This window comes from Pelodiscus sinensis, chromosome 1 (genome assembly GCF_052426305.1).
Source record: "Pelodiscus sinensis isolate ZL-2025 chromosome 1, ASM5242630v1, whole genome shotgun sequence".
NCBI classification, from domain to species: Eukaryota; Metazoa; Chordata; order Testudines; family Trionychidae; genus Pelodiscus; species Pelodiscus sinensis.
The window spans coordinates 149,912,129-149,924,409 of record NC_143052.1 but is presented as its reverse complement, the minus strand read 5'-3'; the positions used below and the strand labels follow the sequence as shown (position 1 = coordinate 149,924,409).

The 12,281-nt window shown below is 49.6% G+C and overlaps 1 protein-coding gene across 1 annotated transcript in view; it reads right to left on the bottom strand.

The window, feature by feature from the left end:
• LSAMP (limbic system associated membrane protein) overlaps nt 1–11,693 on the bottom strand; it is a 1,541,410-nt gene extending 1,529,717 nt beyond the window's left edge. The window contains exon 1 of the mRNA XM_075906335.2: nt 11,324–11,693. Coding sequence (XP_075762450.2) covers nt 11,324–11,390 — 67 coding nt within the window. The 5' untranslated portion in view covers nt 11,391–11,693. The remainder of the gene's footprint in view (nt 1–11,323) is intronic.
• Between the last annotated feature and the right edge of the window lie 588 nt (nt 11,694–12,281).

The window sequence follows — 12,281 nt, the reverse complement described above, 5'->3', positions numbered from 1 at the left end:
GATAATTTTGAGTGAAAGTTGAGATCTGGATATAATCACATGATTCCAAGAACTGAAATAGTTATCCTGGCAAAAGTGCAGTTTTGCTGTGTTCACACCAGGAGCATTTCAGAGGTGTAGTATACAGGTATACCTGGGCCAGCAAAGCACAGAGGGTATGTCTACACTACAAAGTTAATTCGAACTAACAGCTGTTAGTTCGAATTAACTTTGATAGGTGCTACACACGCGAACCACTAGTTCAAAGTTAATCCGAACTAGCAGAGTGCTTAATTCGAACTAGGTAAACCTCATTCCACGAGGACTAATGCCTAGTTCGAATCAACTAGTTCGAATTAAGGGCTGTGTAGCCACTTAATTCGAACTAGTGGGAGGATAGCCCTCCCCAGCTTTCCCTAGTGGCCACTCTGGGCACCACCAGGGAAACTCTTCTGCCCCCATCCCGGCCCCCGACCCCTTAAAGGGCCATGGTCAGGCTACGGTACCCTGCACCTGGCACGGCTCGAGCCAGCCACCCGCTGCCACCCAGCCCTCCGCCTCTTCCCGGGACCAGGCTGGCGGCTCCCGGGAGCCTGCCCAGGTCCGCAAGAGGCAGGCGCCCGCCTGGTCTAGTGCAGACATTGTGGACCTCATCCACGACCTCTGCACTAGGCACAGGAAAGTGGCCATCTAGGGCAGGATAGCTGCCAGCCTGGCCACCAAGGAGCAGGTTTGGATGAAAATCAAGGTGGTCCACTGAAACCCCCGACCCTGACCCCTGAGCTTAGAATGGCCGTACTGGGTTAGACCAAAGGTCCATCTAGCCCAGTAGCCTGTCTGCCGACAGTGGCCAACACTAGGGACCCTGGAGGGGATGGACTGAAGACAATGACCAAGCCATTTCTCTCGTGCCATCCATCTCCAGCCTTCCACAAACAGAGGCCAGGGACACCATTTCTACCCCCTGGCTAATACCACTCCATGGACCCAACCTCCATGACTTTATCTCACTTCTCTTTAAACTCTGTTCTAGTTCTAGCCTTCACAGCCTCCTGCAGCAAGGAGTTCCACAGGCTGACTATTTGCTTTGTGAAGAAGAACTTTCTTGTATTAGTTTGAAGCCTGCTACCCATTCATTTCATTTGGTGTCCTCTAGTCCTTCTATTATGGGAACTAATGAAGAACTTTTCTTTATGCACCCTCTCCACACCACTCATGCTTTTATAGACCTCTATCATATTCCCCCCCTCAGTCTCCTCTTTTCTAAGCTGAAAAGTCCCAGTCTCTTTAGCCTCTCTTCATATGGGACCTGTTCCAAACCCCTGATCATTTTAGTTGCCCTCCCCTCTCCCACCCTCTCTCTTCCCCTCTCCCACCTCCATTTTCCAGTCTCCCCGAGTTTTGTTCAATAAAGAGAGTTTCTATTTTTGACCACACGTGTCCTTTATTTTGTACATCAGGAAGGGGAGGGGTAAGTGGAAGGAGGTGAGGAAGGAATGGGGTACGAGCCCCCAGTGGGGAGGACTGGGCTGGCTCTGCGGGCTCCTCGGGGTGGAAGCTCTCCTGAAGCCCCTCGACTGACCCCCCCTCCGGATGGCAGACTGCGGCAAGTGCAGCAGGGCTGATGGCCGAGTGCTGTGATGTGCCGAGTGTGAGCATTCAGGGCACTCCAAGCCAGGACTGCTTTGCTATCCCTCATTGAATTAGACAAGCGAGCGGGGAACCCCTGAGAACTGTCTGTCTGGGATGGGGGTCAGGTCCCTTTAAGCACAGCCCTCGGCTAGCCTGAGACAACAGCTCCACGCTCTAAGTCCTAATCTGATGCCCTGCCGGCACTGCTTCCGGCCAGCCTTAACCCCGGTTCAGGGTCCACTCAATGTGGACATGCTAGTTCGAATTAGCAAAATGCTAATTCGAACTAGTTTTTAGGTCTAGATGCACTAGTTCGAATTAGCTAAGTTCGAATTAACTAATTCGAATTAAGTTAGTTCGAAGTAGTGCTGTAGTGTAGACATACACTTATAGAGTACATTTGGCCATAATTGCACACTAATATGCATCCATTGGATGATACCAGCATACTCTCCACACATACCTCCCAACACATGCTCTCAGCAACCATAGTTATTAACATACACCTACTGTACACACATCCTCACCGGTAGTGATCATACACATTTTAATACATACACACACTCCCTCTCCCTCCATCTCTCTAATCCACTGCCCACTGTCTGAGGCACGCATCTGTCAAAACAAAAGAGACAACTCTTTCAAATGCACACAGCCACGACTTCATACCAAGACATGTGTCTAGACATGCACACTTCTGGATCCCATGCTCAGGAATGCATGCAACTGCTTCCTGAACCAATGTATACTTGCAAGTCACAAATTCATGCACGCACACTCCCCCCCCCCCCCGTGCTCAAAGGCCAATACACACTCACGTGCATTGGAACAGAGCTATACATGCAAAAAATATATATGTTCTTTTGAATACATGAGAAATGAGTGTACATGAATCCTTACTTGAAAACACATAGACCAACATATGCACACATGGGCATTTTTACAAACACCTCTACACCTGGAGGTTCTGGGCACAGGGCAGAAAGCTAGTACTCTGTAAGGCTTTGAGTCATATATGCCATTAACTTGTGGCATGGCTTTGAGTAGTACGACTACACAGCAACATTGTTTCAAAATAACAAGAGTTATTTTGAAATAACCTAGTCCACGTCTTGACAGCAGGCAGTTCTTTCAAAATAGTGTTGAAATACTGTCAAGCTGGAAGACTTCTTACTCTGACTCCTGTAATCCTCAATGTACGAGGAATAAGGGAAGTCGGAGGATGAGTGCTCTATTTTGAAGTAAGTTCTGTGTAGATGCTCTCAATTTTGAAATAAGCTACACAATAGACGTAGCTCCATTTGCATAGCTTATTTCAAGTTAGCCCTGCTGTGTAGATGCACCCTAAGAGCCAGAGTGTGCCTAGCTGTATGTTGGTGGATGAGTGTGAGGGTACAAGGGGAGGATATTAATGGTTACTGTCCCAGTGAATTGTAAGGATTAAGTGGTTCCAGCCTTCAACCTACTATATATAAGTCCTAATGGACACAGTGGGAAACCTGTGATTACTCATAGGCATTGCACACTCACACTCGTATGGCTATGCACTGATACACTATTGATTTCCCTTCTGGAAACTCCATGGCTGTTGTCAGTGCCTTCTATTTGTCTCCTTGTTCATTCCCCCCTTTGTCACTCCTATTCTCTCTCTGTCATGTGTCCTTCACAGAAGAATTCTTCATTTTTTTACAGAAATGACCAAAAAAAGGACTACGGGTTGTTGTACTTAAGAGAGAGTCTCTCCAGCCCTGAAAGGAACAAGGAAAGAGACTTCCCCAAGGTCAGCCAGAGCCCAAGTCCTGCAGAGAGTTGATTTCAAGGACAGGCTGGCTTCAGACATAGACGTTAATTCACTGTGGCTCTAATTGAACACGAAACTTACAAACTTCAGTTTCTGAGTTCAAATCTCCATCTAAGTCCCTCTCATTTTAGTTCAAACCGTTCACCTGCCTCCAGACCCAAACATCTTATTCTAATCACCAGCCCTGGCTCTGATCCCAGCCCTTCAGCCTTACTACAAATGTTCCTCATTCCCCCTCCACTCCTATCCCTGAAATTCAAGCTGTAGGATTCAGTAACAGAAGAAATACAAATCAACACCAAATTTTGCTCTGGACTCACGAATAAGTGGGAAAGAGAATGAAGAAAGACACTTTTTCCAGTGGAAACACAAGGCCCAGAATTTACCACCGGGCTTTCAAAAGCACCAGGGTATGGCCCTAAGGTGGTGAGAGTCTGGTCCCATCAGCCAGCTGCCTGCTTATACTGTAAAACCTGTAGAATTTAAGGCCAGAAGGAACCATCACATCATCTAGTCTGACTTCCTACATATTACAGGCCTCTGACAAAACCCAGCCCTGGACCTGCCCCCAAACCCAACAATCAAACTTTAGACCAAACTTTACAGCCCACAGGAATGACACACCCCAGGCAGAGAATAGGAGGGACCGAAGTACAACAATGTCGGTGGCTTCTGCAATGGCATGGAAATAATTAAGTGAGATTTCCCAGATACTCTTGGCAAGTGACTGACACCTGCACGCTGTAGAGAAAGGTGGAAACCCCCACAGTCCCTGCCAATCTAGCCTGGTGGGAAATTCCTTCCTGACCCCACATATGTTGATGTAAGATCCCAAGCATGTGAACAACCACCAGACAGCCACGCACGTGAGAGAGGCAATGCTTGGTGCCAGCTCAAAGTCCCACCTCATCCATGTCCCTTCTCTATCCATGGCTATCTTTGATGCTTTGGAAGAAGATGATCAAGGAAGGGAGCATCAGCCTGAACCAGGGCAAACACTGCTGTGACGTGGGGAAACAGAGGTGGACCTTTCAGAGCACCTCCCCCTTCTTTCTGCTTGAGTGGGATAGGGAGCCTTGCCCTGGTAGGAAGGAATCCCAGGATACACTGGGCAGCACCTCACCTTCCACATCTATGCTCCAGCTAAGACAGGGCTGAGCCCTTGGGCCATAACCCTAACCATGGCAAAAAAAAAAAAAGAAAAAAAAGAGCAAAGATGAGTATGGGATGCCTTAACAGGAGTGTTGTTGAGCAAGACACGAGAAGTCATTTTTCCACTGTACTCTGTGCTCATTAGGCTTCATTTGGAGTATTGTGTCCAGTTCTGGGCACCACATTTCAAGAAAGATGTGGAGAAATTGGAGAAGATCCAAAGAAGAGCAACAAAAATGATTAAAGGTCAGAAAACATGAGCTATGAGGGAAGGCTAAAAGAATTGGGTTTGTTTAGTTTGGGAAAGGGAAGATTGACACGGGGCATGATAGCGGTTTTCAGGTATCTAAAAGGATGTCACAGGGAGGACAGGGGGAAATTGTTCTCTTTGGCCTCTGAGACTAGGACAAGAAGCAATGGGCTTAAATGGCAGCAAGGGAGGTTTAGGTTGGACATTTGCAAAAACTTCCTAACTGTCAGGGTGGCTAAACGCTGGAATAAATTGTCTAGGGAGGTTGTGCAATCTCTACCTCTAGAGATATTTAAGAGCAGGCTGGACAGACATCTATCAGGGATGATCGAGATGGTGCTGGGTCCTGCCGTGAGGGCAAGGGATTGGAATCAATGACCTCTTGAGGTCCCTTCCAGTTCTAGTGCTCTATGATTCACTATCCTCTGGGCTACATTAGGGCAAATGGTTCTCTTTCTTCACCCATTTGCACTTGCATCACTAATTCCCAGAGTCCCCCTGACTCTCAGCCTGTTTTCCTCCCCCCAGAACCTCTTCTGTCCTACACTCTGAGGGGCTGTCTCTGTCCCTCTCCCTTCCGACAGATTCTTCTTTGCCCCCACCCTAGGCGAGCCCTCTTCCCCAAGAGTCCTCTCCTCCTGCCCCACAGTGGAAGTAGAGGTCTCTGTACCTCTCCCAGCCACCCAAATCCCATCTGTTCTATACTGTACATAAGAACGGCCACACTCAATCAGACCAAGGGTCCATGTAGGCCACTATTCTGTCTTCCAACAATGGCTGGTGTCAGATGTGTCCGAAAGAATGGCCAGAACAAGGCAGTCCCAACTCCTGGCAATCAGAGGCTTAGGGAAACCCTGAGCATGAGGCTGCATCCCTGACTTTCATAGCAAATCATCATCAATAGACCTATCCTCCATAACCTAGCTAATTCTTTTTCAAACTCCATTATACATTTGCCATTCACAATATCCTCTGGCACTGAGTTCCACAGGTTGACTGTGCATTGTGTGAAGAAGTACTGTACTTCCTTTTATTTGTTTGAGACCCACTGCCTATTGATTTCATTGGGTGACCTGTAGGTCTTGCTTTATGTAAAAGGGTAAATAACACCTCCTTGTTAATTTTCACCACACCACAAGACCTCTGCCATATTCCACCTTAATCCTATTTTTCCTAAAATGAACAGTCTCCGTCTCTCCTCATATGGAATTGGCTCCATATCCCTAATTGATGGCAAGATTGTTCCTGTACCTATCCCCCAATAGTTTCTCCATGCCCCGCCCTGGGAACTGTTTCAACTGCTCACCTCACGTGCTATCCATTCTGCCCTCACCATTTTCTCTTCTTATTATCAGAGCTGGACAAGATGGTCTGTGCTGTGACTGATATTTTTTTTCTCCTGGACAAAATGATAACAAGGAGAGCACTTCATCTGTCAAAGCGATTCCCTGGCTGAATCTGAACAGCACATGAAATCACAGCACATTCTTCTTTAAGGAAAAGGGAATTTCTTAAAGATAGAGGATTTGCCACTGAACACAATCTCCTGCCACTAGCAGTGTCTCCCAGAAAAAAGACCCCCACTAGTAAGGTATCTGAGCAGTCGTGCAATTCTGTTGTTGGACGGCCAGATAAATTCCACACCAATCCCCATGGGAATCACCTTATGTTGCCCTGAAGGGCAAGTTTTCACCTTGCTCTCCAGCTAGTTTGCTAATGGTCATAAGATCACCCAGCCCATTCCAAAACTTAGTAATTGGCCCCAATCATCCTCCTCCAGCAGGGAGTTCTGCGGGTTTTCTGTGCACCCAGTGTAGGAGACTTTCCTTTCATTGGCTCTTCATCTCACACCACCATCCTTTGCTCCCATTTTACAGCATAAAGAGGAGGAATGAAGTGATCCCAGAAATACCATGAAACTGCCAAATAGCACTCTCTTCATTCACCCGCCCACTCACCAATCCCCCAACCCAGCTTGATTGCTCAGAGAGCTGCATACCCTAAAAAGAGCCAGACTCCCATCTCCGGGGTGACAGCTAGCCCACTGGTGCCTCGCTAGCAGTAGTCCAAGGGGGCCTGAAGGAGGCACTGCTGACACAGGACAAGGCGGCTCAGGTTCTGAAGGGCTGCCTCTCCCAATGAGTAGAAGGTGCTGGAAGAGAGCATCTCACCTCTGCTGTTTGTGGGGTGAAAGGAAATGCAGCTGGTGGCTCCTTTAAGTTGTTTGTTCTCTTGCTGGTACTCGCAATCAGGGCTGGCCCTACCATGAGGCTAACTGAGGCAGCCGCCTCAGGTGCCAGACAGTGGGGGGGGGGGGGGAGGGGCGCCACTAGCCCCAGAGTGTAGAAAATTGTGTCTGCTGCTGGTGCATATGTATTCTCTCTGCAGTACCATGAGAGGAATAGAACAGACAGAAGGCAGAATTGAGGGCCAAAGTTTTGGCCCAAGCGAGGGGCCATGGGGGGCCATTTGAGCTCCCTGCCAAAATGTTGTGGGCCGGCCCTGCTTGCAATATACAGGAATGCACCCCCCTCCCCAGTTAAAGGGCAGAGGGGAGCAATCGCTGCATGATCTTAAGCTTGGGGGCTGAACCCCTTCCTTCCCCCCCCCCACAGCTTCTCTGTCAAGTTCAGTGAATGAGTAGGTCCTTTGCCCTCATAAAACCCATGCGAGTGCCAGAGACCACTTGGCTCTTTGTTCCCAGCAGTAGTCTCAGAGCCTTCCTGAGGATACTGGTCTCAGGGCAGGAGAGCGGCATTAGAGGCTGAGAGCTGAAGCGGGCCCCTCTGTGGCATAGCAAAGCCGTCCGATCACAGGGCTGAAAGTGGCGGCGTTTAACTGGTGGAGTAACTGTGTCATTACTGGGGTAGAGGCTATTGTCCATATTGAGTTACAATGGTCTGTGGGTGTTGGAGCAGGGCTAGAGCAAATTCATAGGGTCTGACTGAAAAATCCTTGGGTTTGGTATGCCATTCACTGGTCTGTTTCTGCCTTCTCCCCCGGCCCCACCCCCCTCCTTTGGAGCCTGTAAGTAAGCTGAGCTTCACCTTGGGCCTTGCACATCTTCATCACTTAAGGGAACACAAGCCAGCTCAGAGAGTCGTTATCTCGTCAATACAGCTGTGCGTGTGTGCAGGGGTTCCCTGATTGCATTAGACACCCTGAAAATAACTAGAAAGAAAAGTATATTCAAGGAAGTGGGGAAAGGCTTCTCCCTTGGCTCGTGACACACAGGCACTGCACAAACCCATCGCATTCCCCTGCACGCAGTCACCACAGGCTAACACACACATGCCGTGCTGTCGCCCCACACGCATGCATCCCCCTCTCTCATACACCGTGCTACAGTGGCTAATTAAATGTCTGTGGAGAAATGAGGTGAGGGTCAAATACTGGCAAAGAAACCAATACACTGAAATCTGTGCAGCTCTGAGGGCATGTTACGGTGAAGGAGGAAGCCCCAGAGGTACCAGCCTGAGGGGGGCACTGGAGTGCATGGGAGCTGTGTGTCTCTAGCTCAAGCCAGGCAGTGGGGCCAAGGTACCACACGGCAGGGATTGTCAGAGCCCACTTTGGCATTGGGAAATGCAGGGACATTGATCCAGCCTAAGGGCGAGGGCAGGCAGAGCCAGTGTCCTATCCTGCCACCAAGCAGAGGCAGGGAAGCACGGGAAACCTGAGCCACCAAGCTAAACACAGGAGTGAAGAGAGTGCAACTCAGTGCAGTGCTGCAAGCTTCTAGCCCTAATGAGGGGAAAGCGAGCGAAGCCCCATCTCCATCCCACACTCCCCTGAGCCTAGCCAGACAGGTCGAATGTCCCCTCTGCTTCGTGTACCCTGGCAAAGGCACCAGAGGAGACAGCCTGTGTGAGTCACTTGGCACTATGCAGTCCTTAGCTCTCCTGCCAGCCTCAGCTGTGATCCTCTCTTCCTCCATTGCCTGCCATTCAATCAGAGCTCGGCTGTGCCCCACAACATCAGCCCAGCTCCCTCTTGCTCTCAGCTCAGTCACCCGTGGGAGACTGGAACAAGGGAAATGTCGCCTCTGACTGCACATACACCCCCAGACAGACCAACGGGGGCCAGCCTGTTTTAGGGCGGCTCGGGAAACATCCATCCCAGTTGGCTAGCTGCCTGCGATGTGCATTGCTCGGAGGGTGTTTGGAAGCCATGTGAGGGTATTCCCCATCCAAATTAATCCTCCCATACTCTAAAGCAATGGCCCTGCACAGTCCCACTTGCCAGTGTTACTGACACAGGCTGAGCTCCTTCCCCTTGTATACCGGTGAAGTGCAGCATTTTTCTTTTTAACCCCTTCAGCTCCTTTTGGTTGGCTCACCTTAGCGCCCTGCCTCTCCTGGGCAGCCCCTCCCTCCACTGCCCTCAGTAGGCTCTCATTTGCGGAGGACTAGAGATGTCCACTCCACTGCTGGTTGTCCAGTCTAGCCCAAAGTTGGGAGGAGAGCGGAATCGTAGCTCTGACCCCAGTGTCTCTTCCACTCCAGAGGCTACATGGCAGCTCAGCATTCAAAGGGTTAAATGTCTCTGGCAGCATCAGGGAAACACACAGTTTAGAGGCTTTGTGCAGTTGTTATGCAACTAGTGCATGGGAACCGGTTGAAGAGTAGCAGCTCCCAAGATTAGCATGGTCTGGGGTGGAAGCCATAGGACCAGAATCTCTGTGAAAGGTGAAAACGGCTCCAGACTCTGCCAGATTTGGGATCTCCTGGTCACTGGTCACACAAGCTTGTGCACGGGAAGCACTGTATAGCTCACACATCGGTGGTGTTAGTTGGAAAATAAGCATCTGAGATAGAAGGTGGTGTTTGGAGTCTGTGAAGTGGTCGTGTCCATTTTCCATGACGGGTCCTTGAGCGCTCTCCCCGAGCAGAGGGACATGCACACCAAGCTATTAGACTGCACAGCTCACAGTGGTTAAGCATTTAGTGGGGTCTTTGGGAGGGTGTATATATGAGTGTGTATTGAAAAAATGCTCTCTCCTTCCTTGGAAATGGGGGTTTGGGGAGGAGAAAGCGGCAGTTTCCCAATCCGGAGCGGAGAACGTGTGAATCTGAGAGGGAAAAAATCTGAGCGAGATAAGGAGAGCATGTATGTGTGACCCGGGGAGCGAGTGCAAGAGATAAGTGTGATAATGTGTGCAGAGAGAGAGGGGAGGCGTATGGGAGCAAGGAGGGCATGCAACAGTGGTGGGGAAAGGGTGAGCGGGGGAGCAAGAGAGATTGTGTTAACATGTAGGATAGAAAGTGTGCATGGGCCGCAGGGAGAGCGTGGGAGTGTGGGTGTCTGTGGGTGCTGAGTACAGTATACAAGATAGAGGGACAGTCCGTGCACAAGGGTGAGCTAGGGAGAAAAGCAGGCTGTGTGACAGTGTGCATGCAAGCAGTACTGTGTGAGAGTCAGAAGGTGTGTATGAGAATGACCCACAGCAAAGATGGGGGGGGGGGGGTGAGAGAGGGGCGAGAGGGAGGATGGGAGGGAGAGGCAACATGTGACAGAGACTAGGCCTGACATGCAGATAGCATGTATGTGTGCAGTAAGGGTGCTCCATGGTGGATATAGGGGGCGTATGTGCAACCCATGGTGCTAGGGAAATGGATCAAGAGTGTGCGAGTGAGAGCGAGGGCTCTGGTAGTGAGTCTATGCATGTGTGTGACATCGTACGAATTGCATGTGACAGAGAGATAGACGTGTGTGTGGCACAGTGAGCCGGAGGCAGTGTACACACACTGTATATTACATTTACGGGTGTGGGTATGTGATTATTAGCATGTATGAGTGAGTGTGTTGCCCTGTGTCTGAGATACAAATCTGTATATTCAGGCAGAGTGTGCTGGTTTGTACTCCCGGTACAGTATGCATTCACCCTTAAACCCTTGTTTACAGAAAGCCCTTCGAAACCAACCACCAATGTCTATCATCCTTTCAAAGTACAGTCTACTTACTCTTGGCTCTCTAAGCATGAACACAGCTGACAATTCCGGACTTGGCAAGAGCCAATACCCAGAGTATTTCCTTCTCCCATCTCTGCCTTCCCTGCTATTTTTTTTCTTCCTCTGGAAGCGAGAGAAGGAGGCAGTGTTTGCATGGACACTTTAAAGAGCCACAAAGGCACCTTCTAAAAACTTAACAGTGATTTCCACAGAAAGGTGAGGCGCATCGTCACTCGTAACCCACAGTGCCAGGCAACGCAGGCTGCGTATGGAAGTAGAACAGGGACACTCAGCTCCATCCTGCCCCTTCCTTTTCCAATCCCCCCCTCCACCCCTGCAAAGAACACAAATCCAGCAGCAAGTCAGGCACAGGTGGTGTCCTCTAACCAGAGGATTCACCAGCAATAAATAATCTTTCCTTGGTTCTTACTTCCTGAAGAAGGGGAACGAGGAATTTAAATAGATGTAGCTTCATGCTCCAACTCATCCTCAGTCTGTCAGCCCCCAGTCAAACAAGGGGATAGGGGGAGGCATTAAGGAAGAAGGAGCATCACCTACCTTGCAAGGAGAAGAGGGACAGGAAGAATCCCAGCACCCAGATGCTGTGCAGCCAGTAGGTCCTCATGCTTCTGTCTGTCTGTCTCTCTCTTTCTTCCTGTCTTGCTCTCTCTCGCTCTCTTTTTCAAAAATAAGACGGGATTCTTGTCTCCTTTCGGTCTCCCCGGTCTCTGTTCTACTAGCTCAGACAATCCAGTGCAGAGAAAGCTGGCCAACGGTGGCCAGATTCCCAAATAACCTCTCACTCTCTCCTTCAAGTGCTGGAGAAAGGGGGGCCAGGTTAGAGGCTCGGCATAGCCTGCACTGGCTGTAAACACAGAGAATCTCTCTGTCTCTCTCTCCTGCAGCTCCAACTAAATGCGACTGTACTTAAACAAGCAATGCCTTATAGGACAGCGCTCAGAGCAGAAAAGATCCCACCTCTGCCACCTAGTGTTGCCAGCCAGACCATTTTATAGATATTATAGAAATATGGATGGAGCATCAAACGCACATCTCCGATCCTGGGTGCAGGAACTATGCAGGGCTCACTACTGCTCTGGGCTCTTCTCCCAGGGGTGCAGGAAAAGTTATTGAGCGAAAGGGGAATCATTTCCCCATTGACACAACCAAAAGAGCAGTAGGGCTGATTTGATTTCTCATATCTCACAGTAAAGTTCTGCATTAGGAACTCCAGCATAAGGGGCCTGCTCTGTTAGTAACAGTACACTGGAGGCCAGTGGGGAAATTAAGGAATGTGGTCTGTAGGCACAGAGACACTGGTGCCCCCAGGAAAAGTTTGAAACACTGGGCCCCATTGATCCGTGCAGGAACTCTATTGCCTTTAGCACAGATCGCCAGGGACCAGCTAGGCCCATTCTACTAAGAAAATTTTGCTTGCAAACATTTTTTTTCCAGGAAGTGTCCCACATCTCCCTTCCTTTTCTTAGTTACTGAAGGATACTTCCAGGGTACCAGC